This window comes from Pleurodeles waltl, chromosome 8 (assembly GCF_031143425.1).
Source record: "Pleurodeles waltl isolate 20211129_DDA chromosome 8, aPleWal1.hap1.20221129, whole genome shotgun sequence".
NCBI classification, from domain to species: domain Eukaryota; kingdom Metazoa; phylum Chordata; class Amphibia; order Caudata; family Salamandridae; genus Pleurodeles; species Pleurodeles waltl.
This window is the reverse complement of record NC_090447.1, coordinates 30,403,469-30,424,855: the sequence shown is the minus strand read 5'-3', so window position 1 is coordinate 30,424,855 and position 21,387 is coordinate 30,403,469. Positions and strand designations below refer to the sequence as shown.

General features: G+C 53.2%; 1 protein-coding gene across 1 annotated transcript in view; it reads left to right on the top strand.

Annotated features, from left to right (window-relative positions):
- Positions 1-6,441: 6,441 nt before the first annotated feature.
- Positions 6,442-21,387, top strand: part of LOC138249842 (neurofilament medium polypeptide-like) — a 60,031-nt gene continuing 45,085 nt past the window's right edge. Inside the window, exons 1-2 of the mRNA XM_069203997.1 lie at positions 6,442-6,526; positions 6,829-6,903. Of these exons, the coding sequence (XP_069060098.1) occupies positions 6,442-6,526; positions 6,829-6,903 (160 nt within the window). The remainder of the gene's footprint in view (positions 6,527-6,828; positions 6,904-21,387) is intronic.

Below are 21,387 nucleotides of genomic sequence, written 5' to 3'. Positions count from 1 at the left end.
TCCAGTTTCGCGCCAGAGCAGGGACTGGGCGTCCCTGAACTGGTGTGGACTGGTTTATGCACAGAGGGCACCAAATGTGCCTTTCACAGCAAATGAGTGGCTTGGGGAGGCTATCCCTCCCAAGCCAGTCACACCTATTTCCAAAGGGAGAGGGTGTTACCTCCCTCTCCCAAAGGAAATCCTTTGTTCTTCCTTCATGGGCTTGATCAGATCAAGCAGCAGGAGGGCATAAACCTGTCTGAAGGGTGGCACCAGCTGGGCTGCCTGGAAAACCCTGAAAGACAGGTGGTAGCAATGCTGGGGGTCCTGTAAGGAGCCCCCAGACTGCATGGAATCATACTTCCAATACTTGCAACAGTATTGGGGTATGATTCTGACATGTTTGATACCAAACATGCCCAGGTTCAGAGTTACCCTTATGTAGCTGGACATAAGTAGTGACCTATGTCCAGTACACGCGTAAAATGGTGTCCCCGCACTCATTAAGTCCAGCAAAATGGATCTGGCATTTGTGGGGGCACCTCTGCTAGTGCAGGGGTGCCCTCACACACAGGTACCTGCCCCCTGTCCTCTGGGCTGAGAGGGCCTACCATAGGGGTGACTTACAGTGACCTGGTGCAGTGACCTGTAGTGAAAACGGGTGCATGCACCCGTTTCACACAGACTGCAATGTCAGGCCTGCAGAACCCTTTGCCTGGGCCCTCTATGGGTGGCAGAATAACTGCTGCAGCCCATAGGGATTCCCTGGAACCCCAATGCCCTGGGTACCTAGGTACCATATACTAGGGACTTACATGGGGGCACCGGTATGCCTATTGTGGGGATAAAAAGTTACCAGCAACCAAATTTAGAGGAGAGAGCACAGTCACTGGGGTTAGCAGTATCCCAGTGAACACAGTCAAGGACACTGACAAACAGGCCAAACGTTGGGGTAATCAAGCTAGAAAGAGGCTACTTTCCAACACCACTCCACTCTACTCTGCACCACTCCATGCCACTCTACAACACTGCACGCTATGCCACTGCACTCTACAATGTACCACTCCATTCTATGCCACTGCACTCTATGCCAATCCACTCTACTTTACACCACTGCACTCTACGCCACTCTACGCCACTGCACTGTACCCTGTACCACTGCACTCTACCTTGTACACCACTTCACTCTACTCTGAAACAATCTACTCTATGCCACTGCACTCAGCGACACTCCAGTCTGCTCCACTCCATTTCACTCTACGCCACTGCAATCTACACTACACCACACCACTCTGCACCACTCTTCTCTTCTCTGTACCATTCTACTCTACTGCACTTAATGCCAATGCACTCTACACCCCTTCACTCAAAACCAATGCACTCTACACTATTGCACTCGACTCCAATCTACTCTGCACCACTGCACTCTACACCACTATACCTTAATCTGCAATATGCTACACCACTTCACTCTATGCCACTGCACTCTACGCCACTGTACTCTACGCCATTGCACTCTATGTCACTGAAACCTATGCCACTTAATTCTACTCTGCACCACTGTTTTTTTAACTCACTGCTCTTTAAACTTACTTTACTCTGCACCACTCTACGCTACTGCCTTCTACACCAACGCACTCTATGATACTCTACTCTGCAACACTGAACTCTCCGCCACTCTACTCTGCACCACTGCACTCTCTGCCACTGAAATTTGCTCTGCACTACTCAGCTCTATACCACTCTCCTGCACTCTGTGCTAATGCACGCTACCCCAATGCATTTTATGCCATTGCACTCTATGCCACTCTAGTCTACTATGCAGCCCTGCACTCTATGACGTTGCACTCTACGCCACTTCACTCTACGCCTCTTGTGGGAAGCTAACTCTGTATATACTATCTCAAAATGAGATAAGTGTGCACAGAGTCCAGGGGTTCCCCAGAGGCTTAACAGAGGCTAAAGCAGATAATAGTAATGCTCCCTTTTCAGGTAGTGTGGTCGAGCAGTTAGGCTTATCAGAGGGTAATGCAAAGCATTTATTGTACACACAAAGTCAAGAAATGAGGCACACACTCAATGACTAACTCCAGGCCAATGTACTTATATTGGAAAAATATATTCTGTTACTTTATTTCTAGAACCAAAAGGATCCTATTGCATTTGCAAGTAAGTATCAAGCATATGTCTCAAAGGCACTTTGTTTAGATTTGGCTAATAAAACAGTTTACAGGCAAGTAAAACTTTTCACTTTCAAAAGTTGACATTTTTCAGAACAGTCCTAGGGGAGAAAAAAATTTAGTGCAGTTTTTAGGTAAGTACTTGACTTACAGTTCCAGTCTCCAGGGGTTAGGATGTACACTAGTCAGGGTTCAAGATGACCCCAAACATACACCACCAGCACATGCGGCCGGTCGGATGCAGAGGTCAAAGTTGGTGCTGGATTTGTAATGGGATCCTATGGAGACAGAGGGGACTCAGAAACAGAACTGCTAGCAGGTGTGTACCTGTGACTTTTGGATGGCAGACCTGGGGGGTTTAGGTGAGCACCAGTGGGGAGGTGGCACAGATCAGCACCAAACACAAATCCTCAGTGGCACTGGGGCGGCTGGGTGCACGGTGCAAATACAGCATCGGGCTCCCAATGCTTTTTAAAAGGGGGGGACCCCAGGGGTCACAAAGATGCTGCAGGCTGGGTCCACGGAAAGATGCTGCAGGCTGGGTCCACGGGGTCGGTTCTGGAAAACCACAGGCTGGACAAGGATGAGGGCTGCCTGCTCAATGTTGCTGGATCAGTGGTCGGATTCCCCCAGGCCAGGGGGCTGCGGGTGCAGGGGTTTCTTTGGGCGTCGGGAATCTTTGTCCGGTTTTCTCGCGGTCAGGGGGGGTCCTCCGGATTTATGCTGCAGATGTCATCGTGCTGGCCAGGAGGGGTCAACCAAGGGTGGACACAAGGTAAGAATTACCTAGGGACCTGCTCTAGACCAGTGGGCCAACTGGACATGGGCCGTGGGCGTTGGGTGCAGAGTGGGCAGGACTCGCGGACCGGGGGCGCTTCTGAAGTCCTTCTTGGAGTTTCTTGTGGACAGGGCAGCTGTCCTCTGGAGTTCTTGGTTCTCTGGTGGGCAAGCAGTCCTCTGGGGGTTTGGAGGGGTCGCTGGTCCTGCAGGATGTGTAACCTTTTTGTAGCAGGGCTTCTGAAGCTGCAGACAGGCTGGTAGGGCTGGGGCCAAGTCAGTTGTCGTCTGGAGTCATCACTGCTGGGGAGTCGGCTTAGCAGTCCTTCTTCTTGCTTCTTTCTTGTCTTGAGGTCACCAAGAATTTGGTGAGCTAGGTTCAGGGGTGCCCTTAAATCCTAGATTTAGGGGTTTTACAGGGTTCAGAGGGCAGTAGCCAATGGCGGACATCTTCACTAGCTTGAGATCCTTTGAGGCTCACCATCATGAAGCACCTCCACCCAGAGCAGGCTTTGTTTCTGACTCCAGAGGGCACAAAGGCTCTCACCCCATGGGGTCAGAAACTCATCTTTTAATTGCAGGCTGGCACAGACTGGTCAGACTTACACCAACGGGTTCGTTAAAATACAGGGGCCATCTCTAAGATGCCCTCTGGGTGCATTGTACAATAAATCCAACACTGGCATCAGTGTGAGTTTATTGTGCTGAGAAGTTTGATGCCAAACTTCCCAGTTTTCAGTGTAGCCATTATGGAGCTGTGGAGTTCGTAATGACAAACTCCCAGACCATATACTTAATATTGCCACACTGTACTTACAATGTCTAAGAATTGACTTAGACATTGTAGGGGCATATTGCTCATGCAACTATGCCCTCACCTGGGGTATAGCGCACCCTGCCTTAGGGCTGTAAGGCCTGCCAGAGGGGTGACTTACAGGCAGTGGTTGGTGGGCATGGCACCCTGGGAGTGATGCCATGTCGACTTTACCTTTTTCTCCCCACCAGCACACACAAGCTGCAATGGCGGTGTGCCTGTGCTTGGTGAGGAGTCCCTTAGGGTGGCACAATACATGCTGCAGCGATTAGGGACCCTCACTGGTCACAGAGCCCTTGGTACCACTGGTACAGTTTACAAGGGACTTAGCTGTGTGCTAGGGATGTGCCAATTGTGGGAACAATCGTACAGTTTTAGGGAAAGGACAGTGGTGCTGGGGCCTGGTTAGCAGGATCCCAGGACACACTCAGTCAAGTTAGCATCAATACCAGGCAAAAAGTGGGGGGTAACCATGCCAAAAGGGGCACCGTCCTACACCTCTTTACTCCACTTTACTCTAGGCCAACTCTATTATGCCATACTGTACTCTTCGCCACTGCACTCTATACCTCTCTAGTCTAGGCCACTCCACTCTACTCTGCACCACTCCATTCTGCGCCACTCCACTCTATACCACTCTACTCTGCAACACTTCACTGTATGCCAATGCACTCTACCCTGCTCCACTCCACTCTGCTCTGCACCATTCCATTTTATGCCACTTCACGCTACTTTGAAATACTCTACACAACTGCACTCTATGCCACAGCAATCTATGCACTCTACTCCACTCTATGCCACTGTACTCAAGCCACTACAATCTACACTGCACCACTCTAAACGACTCTATTCCACTCTATTCCACGCCACTGTGCTCTACACCACTCTACTGTAAATCACTGTACTCTATGCCAATGCACTCTACACCACTTTCGTAAAGACCAATGGACTCTACGCCACTGCACTTTACACCAACTACTCTGCACCACTGCACTCTATTCCACTATACTCTACTCTGCAACATTCTACTCTATGCCACTGCATGCTGCACCACTCTACACCATTGCACTCTACGTCACTGCACTCCACGCCACTCTATTCTACTGTGCATCACTATACTCTATGCCACTGCACTCTATGTCACTGCACTCTAAGCCAATGTACACCACTGTGCTACAATTCAGTGCACTCTACACCTCTGTACGTAACTCCACTTCACTCTAGGCCACTCTAACCTACTCTGTGCCACTGCACTCTACTCTTTGTCACTCTACTCTACACCTCTGTACTCTACCCTGCACCACTCCACTTTACACCACTTCACTCTACTCTGAAACAATCTACTCTATGCCACTGCATTCTCTGCCACTATATTCCACTCCTTGCCTCTCCACCCTGCCCTACTCCAATCTACACCATTGCTCTCTAGGCTGCACCACTCCACTCTGCACCACTCTAATCTATGCCACTGCACTCTAAGCCAATGCACTCTACACCACTGTGCTCCAATTCAGTGCACTCTACATCCCTGTGCGTAACTCCACTTCACTCTAGGCCACTCTACTCCACTCAACAACACCCCACTCAATGACACTACACTCTACTCCATTAAAGTACACTCCACTCTATGCCACTCTACAACACTACTCCTCTCTACGACACTCTACTCATCTCTCTCTATGCCACTCCATGCCACTTTACTCCACTTTATTCTATGAAACTACTTCACTATACGCCACTCCATGCCACTTTATGCCACTCCACTCTATGACACTCAACTCTACTCCATTCCACTCCACAACAGACTACTCTTCTCTGCAACAGTACTCCACTTTATGCCACTCCACAACAATCTACTCCACTCTACAGCACTCTACTCTACAACACTCTACTCTACAGCACTCTACTTCACTCCACGCAACACTCTCTATGCCACTCCACTCTGCTCTACGCCACTCCATGGCACTCTCTATGCCACTCCACTCTGCTCTGCTCTACGCCACTCCATGGCACTCTATGCCTCTCCACTCTGACTCTGTACTCCACTCTGACACTCTGCTCCACTCAAGGCCCTTCCCCCCTACGAAACCCTACTCCATCCACGACACTCCACAACTCTCTACACCAATCTGTGACACTCCAAACTACCCAACTCTCTACACCACTCTGTGCCACCATGACTCTCTACACCACTCTGTGCCACTCCATGACTCTCTACACCACTCTGTGCCACTCCATGACTCTCTACGCCACCCCATTACACTCCAATCACCTCCACAACACTCCGCTTTATGACACTCCCCCATGGCACTCTTCTTTACTCCACCAACTTGTATCCATGCTGAACAGCAGCCACGCTGGTGTGCAACATGGCTAAGGCATATGGACAAAGCCAGTAGCTCTTGCATAAGTAAGACCTACTGGCTGTGCCGATGCAGCAGGGGGTACTCACTGCAGCAGAGGGTACTCAATGCAGCAGAGGGTACTCACTGCAGCTGAGGGTACTGCAACACTGCAGCAGAGGGTACTCACTGCAGCGGAGGGTACTGCAACACTGCAGCAGAGGGTACTCACTGCAGCTGAGGGTACTCACTGCAGCAGAGGGTACTCACTGCAGCTGAGGGTACTGCAACACTGCAGCAGAGGGTACTCACTGCAGCGGAGGGTACTCACTCAGGGGCAGCTTGTCCTATGACCTCTTTCATCCGGGCAGCTATCTTTCTGCCGCCTCTTATAGGAGCTGTTGTGTCTCAGTTTCTAGAATTAAATAATACTTGTAAATTGTTAATGAGCAATCACAAACACACCAGCCAGCCCAGCGCTGGTAGCAAACATTGGCCGTTGAGCTCTGAGGCACATTTACTTCCGGGTGAAGGAGAGTACCATCTGCCTGACAGCACCTGAGATGGAGGTGGGGGACGGGGGGGGACGGTTGGTAATATAATACCTTTCAGCAGGCCCGGCAGGGGCTCTGTTAGGGGCCTCAGAAACCCCGTCCCCACTTGAGGAGCTTGGCTTTGGGGGGGAGTGGGGTGGGGCACTAGGCAGTTCTGTGTAACACGAAACACTGAAGTTTAGTTTCTGGCTTTTCTCACTTTCACAAGACACTCTGCTCTCTGAGAAGCTCCCTAGATACAACCGCCCGCAGTGAAGGTAAGGAGGGAGGGGAGCGGCAAAGGTGGGATGGAGAGGAGGATGGGCGGATGAATGCATAGATGGATGGAAAGGGCGGTGGAGTAAAAGATGGAGGGTACGATGAAGTCAGAGATGGGGAGGAGACTGAAGGGACGAATGAGAAAAGAGGTGATGGAGAGAAGAATGAAGGGATGAAAAGGGTGATGGAGAGAAGAATGAAGGGATGAATGAGAAAAGAGGTGATGGAGAGAAGAATGAAGGGATGAATGAGAAAAGGGGTGATTGAGAGAAGAATGAAGGGATGAATGAGAAAAGGGGTGATGGCGAGAAGAATGGGTAGCGGTTCGATGGGAGAAGGATGATTGGAGAGAAGGGTAAATGGATGGGATAAAAGATGGAGTGAAGGGAGGAAAGAAGAAGTGCGGGTGGATGTACAGAAGGGAGGACGGATGAATGAAAAGGAAGGAGTGAAAGCACAAAGGAGGTTGGCGTAGGTGGAGGGATCCATGGGAGCTGGAGAGGAGGGGGAGGTGTGAGAGGAGGTGTCAGAGGTGCTTGGGTGCCCTCCCCAACGCTCGCTCAGAGCTGCCTGAGACTCGGTCCCGGTGGTGGGGGGGGGGGTACTTTATGTTTTTTCTAACTACCCCAGGGGCGCAGAGAGGCACCCCCTGTTCCAGCTCAGGCGGGGGCGCTGCTGTAGCAGAATGAACTGTTCCTTGTCCCTCCTGAACCTTCGTCTCCGGCTGCCAGGGGCTCTCAGGTCAGAAAGGAATAAACGCAGCACCAATGACCGACAGTAACAGCTGCGAGGCGGGAACCGAGAGATGCACAACACAGCCGGAAATACTGGGGCAAAGAACGAAAAAATAGTAAAATGGCAGATTAAAAATAAGTTACAGGCAAATGGAGCGCGAGCGCGAAGGAGAGAAACCGGAATGCACGTAATGAAGGGAGAAAGGAAAAAGACGCACGGTAGGAAGAGGGCACAAGACTTGAAATGAAGAAAAACGTTGTTGAAGAATAATGAAGAAAAGGAATGAAGGATGGAAAGTAGAAAGTAAGTAGGGAAATGTAACAAAACAGAAAAAGGAAGAAGAGAAAGACAGAAAATATAATGTAATAGAAAAAAAATGTGAGATGAAAGGAAGAGCAATAGAAGAAAAGAAAGAATTAACGAATGAAAGGAGACTAAAAGAAAAGATGGAAAAGGTGCGAAGGAAAGAACAGACGCATGGTAAGAATAAAGGAATAACACGGACAGCAAGTTAGAAATATGGACAGACGGAGAAGAATGCACAGAACAAATGTTATGTTATGTTATGTTATTTTTATTTGTACCGCGCACAGCTGCCCCAGCAAAGGGGCGTCCCGGCGCTTTGAGAAGGTAAACACAACACAACACTAAAAACGGGCAAAAGAAGAAAAAAAACACAACAAATAAGCTTACACAAATAAAAAGGTCTTAATAGCACGCCTAAACTGAAGGAGCTCATCAATGGCCCGGATTTGTGGAGGAAGAGAATTCCACCAACACGCTGCCAGGACTCGAAAGGAGCGGCCCCCAATTCTGCTCAGCTTAAAGCGCGGAACCACTGCTAAGTTCTGGCCTAACGATCTAAGAGTGCGAGAGGGAACATAAGGAATCAGCAATTTCTCCATGATTTGCGGGGAAGTACCTTTTAAGATTTTAAATGCAAAACAGAGAACCTTAAATCTAATCCTCTGTTGCACAGGGAGCCAGTGGAGAGAGCGCAGAGTATTGGACACCGAACATCGCCTGGGGAGACCAGTCACCAGTCGGGCCGCAGTGTTTTGAACCCGCTGGAGCCGCCGAAATTCTGACTGGTTTATCCCCGCCAATAGGGAGTTGGCATAGTCCAACCTAGACAGCACTGATGCTTCAACCACCAGCTGTCTTGTAGGTGCATCAAAGAATTTGAGGATAGGTCGAAGTCCTCTGATGATGCCATAGCAAGAAGCCGCCACATTCTTGGTAGCTACTGCTAAATGAAAGAATGAAAGACGAAACAATAGAAAGATGACGGAAAGAGAGAAACATAAAATGAAAGACAGAAGATGGAAAGGAGCAAAGAATGAGTGAGATACTTGTCAGTATTGGTAAATGTGTAGCTTGGAGCCGGAGTGCTTTAAACCCCTGATGCAATGTCCATCGGTTTGCACAGTTTTCTGCAAATTTTCTAAAGGGTACAACCCCTGTAGCACTTCACAGGAAGGGTTGGGATCACTCACTGTGCTCAGACACGCGGCGCTATATGGTGTTCAAAGTGGGGGTATTTTATTCCTCTGGCTACTCCCTTGTTACTGGGCTTAGTAATGCTGCAAAAAGAACAAATGGGCCATTAAACTTAAAGCAAAAGTACAAGTTTAGACCTGAAGTCTAAGTTTAGACTCTAGTGTGTGACCCTGTGTCAGCAGCATCACAGGGGCCTTGTCAGTGCAGTAGCAGTCACCCCCAGAGTCTGACACCTACACTGTGTGTGACCCTGTGTCAGCAGCATCACAGGGACCTTGTCATGGCAGTAGCGGTCACCCCCTGGAGTCTGACATCTACTCTATGTGTGACACTGTGTCAGCAGCATTACAAGGGCCTTGTCATGGCAGTAGCAGTCACCCCCTGGGGTCTGACACCTACTCTAGTGTGTGACACTGTGTCAGCAGCATTACAAGGGCCTTGTCATGGCAGTAGCAGTCACTCCCGGAGTCTGACACCTACTCTAGTGTGACACTGTGTCAGCAGTATAAAGGGACCTTGTCATGGCAGTAGCAGTCACCCCCTGGGGTCTGACACCTACTCTAGGGTGTGACCCTGTGTCAGCAGCATCACAGGCCCTTGTCATGGCAGAAGCAGTCACCCCCTGGAGTCTGACACCTACTCTAGTGTGTGACACTGTGTCTGCAGCATCACAGGGCCTTGTCATGGCAGTAGCAGCCACCCCCCTGGAGTCTGACGCCTACTCTAGTGTGTGACACTGTGTCTGCAGCATCACAGGGGCCTTGTCATGGCACTAGCAGTCACCCCCTGGGGTCTGACACCTACTCTAGTGTGTGACACTGTGTATGCAGCATCACAGGGCCTTGTCATGGCTATAGCAGTCACCCCCTGGGGTCTGACACCTAATCTAGTGTGTGACCCTGTGTCAGCAGCATCACAGAGCCTTGTCATGGCAGTAGCACTCACCCCCTGGGGTCTGACACCTACTCTAGTGTGTGACCCTGTGTCAGCAGCATCACAGGGACCTTGTCATGGCAGTAGCAGTCACCCCCTGAAGTCCGACGCCTACTCTAGTGTGTGACACTGTGTCAGCAGCATCACAGGGGCCTTGTCATGGCAGTAGCAGTCACCCCCTGGAGTCTGACATCTACTCTATGTGTGACACTGCGTCAGCAGCATTACAAGGGCCTTGTCATGGCAGTAGCAGTCACTCCCGGAGTCTGACACCTACTCTAGTGTGACACTGTGTCAGCAGCATCAAAGGGACCTTGTCATGGCAGTAGCAGTCACCCCCTGGAGTCTGACATCTACTCTATGTGTGACACTGTGTCAGCAGCATCAAAGGGACCTTGTCATGGCAGTAGCAGTCACCCCCTGGGGTCTGACACCTACACTAGGGTGTGACCCTGTGTCGGCAGCATCACAGGCCCTTGTCATGGCAGAAGCAGTCACCCCCTGGAGTCTGACACCTACTCTATGTGTAACACTGTGTCTGCAGCATCACAGGGTCTTGTCATGGCAGTAGCAGTCACCCCCCTGGAGTCTGACGCCTACTCTAGTGTGTGAAACTGTGTCTGCAGCATCACAGGGGCCTTGTCATGGCACTAGCAGTCACCCCCTGGGGTCTGACACCTACTCTAGTGTGTAACACTGTGTGCAGCATCACAGGGCCTTGTCATGGCAGTAGCAGTCACCCCCTGGGGTCTGACACCTACTCTAGTGTGTGACCCTGTGTCAGCAGCATCATAGGGACCTTGTCATGGCAGTAACAGTCACCCTCTGGAGTCTGACGCCTACTCTAGTGTGTGACACTGTGTCTGCAGCATCACAGGCCTTGTCATGGCAGTAACACTCACCCCCTGGGGTCTGACACCTAATCTAGTGTGTGACCCTGTGTCAGCAGCATCACAGGGCCTTGTCATGGCAGTAGCACTCACCCCCTGGGGTCTGACACCTACTCTAGTGTGTGACCCTGTGTCAGCAGCATCACAAGGACCTTGTCATGGCAGTAGCAGTCACCCCCTGAAGTCCGACGCCTACTCTAGTGTGTGACCCTGTGTCTGCCGCATCACAGGGCCTTGTCATGGCAGTAGCAGTCACCCCCTGGGGTCTGACACCTACTCTAGTGTGTGACACTGTATGCAGCATCACAGGGGCCTTGTCATGGCAGTAGCAGTCACCCCCTGGAGTCTGACATCTACTCTATGTGTGACACTGTGTCAGCAGCATTACAAGGGCCTTGTCATGGCAGTAGCAGTCACTCCCGGAGTCTGACACCTACTCTAGTGTGACACTGTGTCAGCAGCATCAAAGGGACCTTGTCATGGCAGTAGCAGTCACCCCCTGGGGTCTGACACCTACTCTAGGGTGTGACCCTGTGTCAGCAGCATCACAGGCCCTTGTCATGGCAGAAGCAGTCACCCCCGGGAGTCTGACACCTACTCTAGTGTGTGACACTGTGTCTGCAGCATCACAGGGCCTTGTCATGGCAGTAGCAGTCACCCCCCTGGAGTCTGACGCCTACTCTAGTGTGTGACACTGTGTCTGCAGCATCACAGGGGCCTTGTCATGGCACTAGCAGTCACCCCCTGGGGTCTGACACCTACTCTAGTGTGTGACACTGTGTATGCAGCATCACAGGGCCTTATCATGGCTCTAGCAGTCACCCCCTGGGGTCTGACACCTAATCTAGTGTGTGACCCTGTGTCAGCAGCATCACAGGGCCTTGTCATGGCAGTAGCACTCACCCCCTGGGGTCTGACACCTACTCTAGTGTGTGACCCTGTGTCAGCAGCATCACAGGGACCTTGTCATGGCAGTAGCAGTCACCCCCTGAAGTCCGACGCCTACTCTAGTGTGTGACACTGTGTCAGCAGCATCACAGGGGCCTTGTCATGGCAGTAGCAGTCACCCCCTGGAGTCTGACATCTACTCTATGTGTGACACTGCGTCAGCAGCATTACAAGGGCCTTGTCATGGCAGTAGCAGTCACTCCCGGAGTCTGACACCTACTCTAGTGTGACACTGTGTCAGCAGCATCAAAGGGACCTTGTCATGGCAGTAGCAGTCACCCCCTGGAGTCTGACATCTACTCTATGTGTGTGACACTGTGTCAGCAGCATCAAAGGGACCTTGTCATGGCAGTAGCAGTCACCCCCTGGGGTCTGACACCTACACTAGGGTGTGACCCTGTGTCGGCAGCATCACAGGCCCTTGTCATGGCAGAAGCAGTCACCCCCTGGAGTCTGACACCTACTCTAGTGTGTGAAACTGTGTCTGCAGCATCACAGGGGCCTTGTCATGGCACTAGCAGTCACCCCCTGGGGTCTGACACCTACTCTAGTGTGTAACACTGTGTGCAGCATCACAGGGCCTTGTCATGGCAGTAGCAGTCACCCCCTGGGGTCTGACACCTACTCTAGTGTGTGACCCTGTGTCAGCAGCATCATAGGGACCTTGTCATGGCAGTAACAGTCACCCTCTGGATGTCTGACGCCTACTCTAGTGTGTGACACTGTGTCTGCAGCATCACAGGCCTTGTCATGGCAGTAACACTCACCCCCTGGGGTCTGACACCTAATCTAGTGTGTGACCCTGTGTCAGCAGCATCACAGGGCCTTGTCATGGCAGTAGCACTCACCCCCTGGGGTCTGACACCTACTCTAGTGTGTGACCCTGTGTCAGCAGCATCACAGGGACCTTGTCATGGCAGTAGCAGTCACCCCCTGAAGTCCGACGCCTACTCTAGTGTGTGACCCTGTGTCTGCCGCATCACAGGGCCTTGTCATGGCAGTAGCACTCACCCCCTGGGGTCTGACACCTACTCTAGTGTGTGACCATGTGTCAGCAGCATCACAGGGGCCTTGTCATGGCAGTAGCAGTCACCCCCTGGAGTCTGACACCTACTCTAGTGTGTGACACTGTGTCAGCAGCATCACAGGAGCCTTGTCATGCCTGTAGCAGTCACCCCCTGGAGTCTGACGCCTACTCTAATAGGTGACACTGTGTCAGCAGCATCACAGGAGCCTTGTCATGGCTGTAGCAGTCACCCCCTGGAGTCTGACGCCTACTCTAATAGGTGACACTGTGTCAGCAGCATCACAGGCCTTGTCATGGCAGTAGCACCCACCCCCCGGAGTCTGGCGCCTACTCTAGTGTGTGACCCTGTCTCAGCAGCATCACAGGGTCTTGTCATGGCACTAGCAGTCACCCCCTGGGGTCTGACACCTACTCTAGTGTGTGACACTGTGTCTGCAGCATCACAGGGGCCGTGTCATGGCACTAGCTGTCACCCCCTGGAGTCTGACGCCTACTCTAGTGTTTGACCCTGTGTCAGCAGCTTCACAGGGGCCTTGTCATGGCAGTAGCATTCACCCCCTGGGGTCTGACACCTACTCTAGTGTGACACTGTGTCAGCAGCATCACAGGGCCTTGTCATGGCAGTAACAGTCAACCCCCTGGAGTCTGACGCCTACTCTAGTGTGTGACCCTGTGTCAGCAGCATCACAGGGGCCTTGCCATGGCAGTAGCAGTCACCCCCGGAGTCTGACACCTACTCTATGTGTGACACTGTGTCTGCAGCATCACAGGCCTTGTCATGGCAGTAGCAGTCACCCCCTGGAGACTGACACCTACTCTAGTGTGTGACACTGTGTCAGCAGCATCACAGGAGCCTTGTCATGGCTGTAGCAGTCACCCCCTGGAGTCTGACGCCTACTCTAATACGTGACACTGTGTCAGCAGCATCACAGGAGCCTTGTCATGGCAGTAGCACCCACCCCCTGGGGTCTGACACCTACTCTAGTGTGTGACCATGTGTCAGCAGCATCACAGGGGCCTTGTCATGGCAGTAGCAGTCACCCCCTGGAGTCTGACACCTACTCTAATGTGTGACCATGTGTCAGCAGCATCACAGGGGCCTTGTCATGGCTGCAGCAGTCACCCCTGACCCTGTGTCAGCAGCATCATAGGGACCTTGACATGGCAGTAGCAGTCACCCACTGGGGTCTGACACCTACTCTAGTGTGACACTGTGTCAGCAGCATCACAGGGCCTTGTCATGGCATTAGCAGTCACCCCCTGGGGTCTGACACCTACTCTAGTGTATGACACTGTGTGCAGCATCACAGGGCCTTGTCATGGCAGTAGCAGTCACCCCCTGGGGTCTGACACCTACTCTAGTGTGTGACCCTGTGTCAGCAGCATCATAGGGACCTTGTCATGGCAGTAACAGTCACCCTCTGGATGTCTGACGCCTACTCTAGTGTGTGACACTGTGTCTGCAGCATCACAGGCCTTGTCATGGCAGTAACACTCACCCCCTGGGGTCTGACACCTAATCTAGTGTGTGACCCTGTGTCAGCAGCATCACAGGGCCTTGTCATGGCAGTAGCACTCACCCCCTGGGGTCTGACACCTACTCTAGTGTGTGACCCTGTGTCAGCAGCATCACAGGGACCTTGTCATGGCAGTAGCAGTCACCCCCTGAAGTCCGACGCCTACTCTAGTGTGTGACCCTGTGTCTGCCGCATCACAGGGCCTTGTCATGGCAGTAGCACTCACCCCCTGGGGTCTGACACCTACTCTAGTGTGTGACCATGTGTCAGCAGCATCACAGGGGCCTTGTCATGGCAGTAGCAGTCACCCCCTGGAGTCTGACACCTACTCTAGTGTGTGACACTGTGTCAGCAGCATCACAGGAGCCTTGTCATGCCTGTAGCAGTCACCCCCTGGAGTCTGACGCCTACTCTAATAGGTGACACTGTGTCAGCAGCATCACAGGAGCCTTGTCATGGCTGTAGCAGTCACCCCCTGGAGTCTGACGCCTACTCTAATAGGTGACACTGTGTCAGCAGCATCACAGGCCTTGTCATGGCAGTAGCACCCACCCCCCCGGAGTCTGGCGCCTACTCTAGTGTGTGACCCTGTCTCAGCAGCATCACAGGGTCTTGTCATGGCACTAGCAGTCACCCCCTGGGGTCTGACACCTACTCTAGTGTGTGACACTGTGTCTGCAGCATCACAGGGGCCGTGTCATGGCACTAGCTGTCACCCCCTGGAGTCTGACGCCTACTCTAGTGTTTGACCCTGTGTCAGCAGCTTCACAGGGGCCTTGTCATGGCAGTAGCATTCACCCCCTGGGGTCTGACACCTACTCTAGTGTGTGACACTGTGTCAGCAGCATCACAGGAGCCTTGTCATGGCTGTAGCAGTCACCCCCTGGAGTCTGACGCCTACTCTAATACGTGACACTGTGTCAGCAGCATCACAGGAGCCTTGTCATGGCAGTAGCACCCACCCCCTGGGGTCTGACACCTACCCTAGTGTGTGACCATGTGTCAGCAGCATCACAGGGGCCTTGTCATGGCAGTAGCAGTCACCCCCTGGAGTCTGACACCTACTCTAATGTGTGACCATGTGTCAGCAGCATCACAGGGGCCTTGTCATGGCTGCAGCAGTCACCCCTGACCCTGTGTCAGCAGCATCATAGGGACCTTGACATGGCAGTAGCAGTCACCCACTGGGGTCTGACACCTACTCTAGTGTGACACTGTGTCAGCAGCATCACAGGGCCTTGTCATGGCATTAGCAGTCACCCCCTGGGGTCTGACACCTACTCTAGTGTATGACACTGTGTCTGCAGCATCACAGGGGCCGTGTCATGGCAGTAGCAGTCACCCCCTGGAGTCTGACGCCTACTCTAGTGTGTGACCCTGTGTCAGCAACTTCACAGGGGCCTTGTCATGGCAGTAGCATTCACCCCCTGGGGTCTGACACCTACTCTAGTGTGACACTGTGTCAGTAGCATCACAGGGCCTTGTCATGGCAGTAACAGTCACCCCCCCGGAGTCTGACGCCTACTCTACTGTGTGACCCTGTGTCAGCAGCATCACAGGGGCCTTGTCATGGCAGTAGCAGTCACCCCCGGAGTCTGACGCCTACTCTATGTGTGACACTGTGTCTGCAGCATCACAGGCCTTGTCATGGCAGCAGCAGTCACCCCCTGGAGTCTGACACCTACTCTAGTGTGTGACACTGTGTCAGCAGCATCACAGGGGCCTTGTCATGGCAGTAGCAGTCACCCCCTGGAGTGTGACACCTACTCTAGTGTGTGACCCTGTGTCAGCAGCATCACAGGGGCCTTGTCATGGCAGTAACAGTCACCCGCTGGAGTCTGAAGCCTACTCTAGTGTGTGACACTGTCTGCAGCATCACAGGGCCTTGTAATGGCAGTAGCAGTCACCCCCCCCTCCCCAGAGTCTGACGCCTACTCTAGTGTGTAACTCTGTGTCAGCAGCATCACAGGGGCCTTGTCATGGCAGTAGCAGTCACCCCCCTGGAGTCTGACACCTACTCTAGTGTGTGACACTGTGTCTGCAGCATCACAGGGGCCTTGTCATGGCAGTAGCAGTCACCCCCTGGAGTCTGACACCTACTCTATGTGTGACCCTATGTCAGCAGCATCACAGGGGCCTTGTCATGGCAGTAGCAGTCACCCCCTGGGGTCTGACACCTACTCTATGTGTGACCCTGTGTCGGCAGCATCACAGGAGCCTTGTAATGGCAGTAGCAGTCACCCTCTGGAGTCTGACGCCTACTCTAGTGTGTGACCCTGTGTCAGCAGCATCACAGGGGCCTTGTCATGGCAGGAGCAGTCACCCCTGGAGTCTGACGCCTACTCTAGTAGGTGACACTGTGCAAGCAGCCTCACAGGAGCCTTGTCATGGCATTAGCAGTCACTCCCGGAGTCTGACACCTACTCTAGTGTGACACTGTGTCAGCAGCATCACAGGGCCCTTGTCATGGCAGTAGCGGTCACCCCCTGGAGTCTGACACCTACTCTATGTGTGACCCTGTGTAAGCAGCATCACAGGAGCCTTGTCATGGCAGTAGCAGTCACTCCCTGGAGTCTGACACCTACTCTAGTGTGTGACACTGTGTCTGCAGCATCACAGGGGCCTTGTCATGGCAGTAGCAGTCACCCCCTGGAGTCTGACACCTACTCTATGTGTGACCCTATGTCAGCAGCATCACAGGGGCCTTGTCATGGCAGTAGCAGTCACCCCCTGGGGTCTGACACCTACTCTATGTGTGACCCTGTGTCGGCAGCATCACAGGAGCCTTGTAATGGCAGTAGCAGTCACCCTCTGGAGTCTGACGCCTACTCTAGTGTGTGACCCTGTGTCAGCAGCATCACAGGGGCCTTGTCATGGCAGGAGCAGTCACCCCTGGAGTCTGACGCCTACTCTAGTAGGTGACACTGTGCAAGCAGCATCACAGGAGCCTTGTCATGGCATTAGCAGTCACTCCCGGAGTCTGACACCTACTCTAGTGTGACACTGTGTCAGCAGCATCACAGGGCCCTTGTCATGGCAGTAGCGGTCACCCCCTGGAGTCTGACACCTACTCTATGTGTGACCCTGTGTAAGCAGCATCACAGGAGCCTTGTCATGGCAGTAGCAGTCACTCCCTGGAGTCTGACGCCTACTCTAGTGTGTGACACTGTGTCTGCAGCATCACAGGTGCCTTGTCATGGCAGTAGCAGTCACCCCCTGGAGTCTGACACCTACTCTAGTGTGTGACACTGTGTCTGCAGCATCACAGGGGCCATGTCCTGGCAGTAGCAGTCCCCCCCCCCGGAGTCTGACACCTAATCTATGTGTGACACTGTATGCAGCATCACAGGGCCTTGTCATGGCAGTAGCAGCCACCCCCCGGAGTCTGACACCTACTCTAATGTGACACTGTGTCTGCAGCATCACAGGGCCTTGTAATGGCAGTAGCAGTCACCCCCCCCTCCCCAGAGTCTGACGCCTACTCTAGTGTGTAACTCTGTGTCAGCAGCATCACAGGGGCCTTGTCATGGCAGTAGCAGTCACCCCCCTGGAGTCTGACACCTACTCTAGTGTGTGACACTGTGTCTGCAGCATCACAGGGGCCTTGTCATGGCAGTAGCAGTCACCCCCTGGAGTCTGACACCTACTCTATGTGTGACCCTATGTCAGCAGCATCACAGGGGCCTTGTCATGGCAGTAGCAGTCACCCCCTGGGGTCTGACACCTACTCTATGTGTGACCCTGTGTCGGCAGCATCACAGGAGCCTTGTAATGGCAGTAGCAGTCACCCTCTGGAGTCTGACGCCTACTCTAGTGTGTGACCCTGTGTCAGCAGCATCACAGGGGCCTTGTCATGGCAGGAGCAGTCACCCCTGGAGTCTGACGCCTACTCTAGTAGGTGACACTGTGCAAGCAGCATCACAGGAGCCTTGTCATGGCATTAGCAGTCACTCCCGGAGTCTGACACCTACTCTAGTGTGACACTGTGTCAGCAGCATCACAGGGCCCTTGTCATGGCAGTAGCGGTCACCCCCTGGAGTCTGACACCTACTCTATGTGTGACCCTGTGTAAGCAGCATCACAGGAGCCTTGTCATGGCAGTAGCAGTCACTCCCTGGAGTCTGACGCCTACTCTAGTGTGTGACACTGTGTCTGCAGCATCACAGGTGCCTTGTCATGGCAGTAGCAGTCACCCCCTGGAGTCTGACACCTACTCTAGTGTGTGACACTGTGTCTGCAGCATCACAGGGGCCATGTCCTGGCAGTAGCAGTCCCCCCCCCCCGGAGTCTGACACCTACTCTAGTATGTGACCCTGTATGCAGCATCACAGGGCCTTGTCATGGCAGTAGCAGTCACCCCCTGGAGTCTGACACCTACTCTATGTGTGACCCTGTGTCAGCAGCATCACAGGGCCTTGTCATGGCAGTAGCAGTCACCCCCTAGAGTCTGACACCTACTCTAGTAGGTGACACTGTGTCAGCTGCATCACAGGGCCTTGTCATGACAGTCAGCCCCTGGGGTCTGACACCTACTCTATGTGTGACACTGTTTCTGCAGCATCAGAGGGCCTTGTCATGGCAGTAGCAGTCACCCCCTGAAGTCTGACGCCTACTCTATGTGTGACCCTGTGTCAGCAACATCATAGGGGCCTTGTCATGGCAGTAGCAGTCACCCCCGGAGTCTGACACCTACTCTAGTGTATGACACTGTATGCAGCATCACAGGGCCTTGTCATGGCAGTAGCACTCACCCCCCTGGAGTCTGACACCTACTCTAGTGTGTGACACTGTGTCAGCAGCATCACAGCGGCCTTGTCATGGCAGTAGCACTCACCCCCCTGGAGTCTGACACCTACTCTAGTGTGTGACACTGTGTCTGCAGCATCACAGGGGCCTTGTCATGGCAGTAGCAGTCACCCCCAGGAGTCTGACACCTACTCTATGTGTGACCCTATGTCAGCAGCATCACAGGGGCCTTGTCATGGCAGTAGCAGTCACTCCCTGGAGTCTGACGCCTACTCTAGTATGTGACCCTGTATGCAGCATCACAGGGCCTTGTCATGGCAGTAGCAGTCACCCCCTGGAGTCTGACACCTACTCTATGTGTGACCCTGTGTCAGCAGCATCACAGGGCCTTGTCATGGCAGTAGCAGTCACCCCCTGGAGTCTGACACCTACTCTAGTAGGTGACACTGTGTCAGCAGCATCACAGGGCCTTGTCATGACAGTCAGCCCCTGGGGTCTGACACCTACTCTATGTGTGACACTGTGTCTGCAGCATCAGGGGGCCTTGTCATGGCAGTAGCAGTCACCCCCTGAAGTCTGACGCCTACTCTATGTGTGACCCTGTGTCAGCAACATCACAGGGGCCTTGTCATGGCAGTAGCAGTCACCCCCGGAGTCTGACACCTACTCTAGTGTGTGACACTGTATGCAGCATCACAGGGCCTTGTCATGGCAGTAGCACTCACCCCCTGGAGTCTGACACCTACTCTAGTGTGTGACACTGTTTCTGCAGCATCACAGGGGCCTTGTCATGGCAGTAGCAGTCACCCCCTGGAGTCTGACACCTACTCTAGTATGTGACCCTGTGTCAGCAGCATCACAGGGGCCTTGTCATGGCAGTAGCAGTCACCCCCTGGAGTCTGACGCCTACTCTGTGTGTGACACTGTGTGCAGCATCACAGGGCCTTGTCATGGCAGTAGCAGTCACCCCCTGGGGTCTGACACCTACTCTAGTATGTGACCCTGTGTCAGCAGCATCACAGGGCCTTGTCATGGCAGTAGCAGTCACCCCCTGGAGTCTGACACCTACTCTATGTGTGACACTGTGTCAGCAGCATCACAGGGGCCTTGTCATGGCAGTAGCGGTCACCCCCTGGAGTCTGACACCTACTGTATGTGTGACCCTGTGTAAGCAGCATCACAGGAGCCTTGTCATGGCAGTAGCAGTCACTCCCTGGAGTCTGACGCCTACTCTAGTGTGTGACCCTGTGTCAGCAGCATCCCAGGGGCCTTGTCATGGCTGTAGCAGTCACTCCCTGGAGTCTGACACCTACTCTAGTGTGTGACACTGTGTCTGCAGCATCACAGGAGCCTTATCATGGCAGTAGCAATCCCCCCCCCCCGGAGTCTGACACCTACTCTAGTATGTGACCCTGTATGCAGCATCACAGGGCCTTGTCATGGCAGTAGCAGTCACCCCCTGGACTCTGACACCTACTCTATGTGTGACCCTGTGTCAGCAGCATCACAGGGGCCTTGTCATGGCAGTAGCAGTCACCCCCTGGGGTCTGACACCTACTCTATGTGTGACCCTGTGTCGGCAGCATCACAGGAGCCTTGTAATGGCAGTAGCAGTCACCCTCTGGAGTCTGACGCCTACTCTAGTGTGTGACCCTGTGTCAGCAGCATCACAGGGGCCTTGTCATGGCAGGAGCAGTCACCCCTGGAGTCTGACGCCTACTCTAGTAGGTGACACTGTGCAAGCAGCATCACAGGAGCCTTGTCATGGCATTAGCAGTCACTCCCGGAGTCTGACACCTACTCTAGTGTGACACTGTGTCAGCAGCATCACAGGGCCCTTGTCATGGCAGTAGCGGTCACCCCCTGGAGTCTGACACCTACTCTATGTGTGACCCTGTGTAAGCAGCATCACAGGAGCCTTGTCATGGCAGTAGCAGTCACTCCCTGGAGTCTGACGCCTACTCTAGTGTGTGACACTGTGTCTGCAGCATCACAGGTGCCTTGTCATGGCAGTAGCAGTCACCCCCTGGAGTCTGACACCTACTCTAGTGTGTGACACTGTGTCTGCAGCATCACAGGGGCCATGTCCTGGAAGTAGCAGCCCCCCCCCCCCGGAGTCTGACACCTACTCTAGTATGTGACCCTGTATGCAGCATCACAGGGCCTTGTCATGGCAGTAGCAGTCAC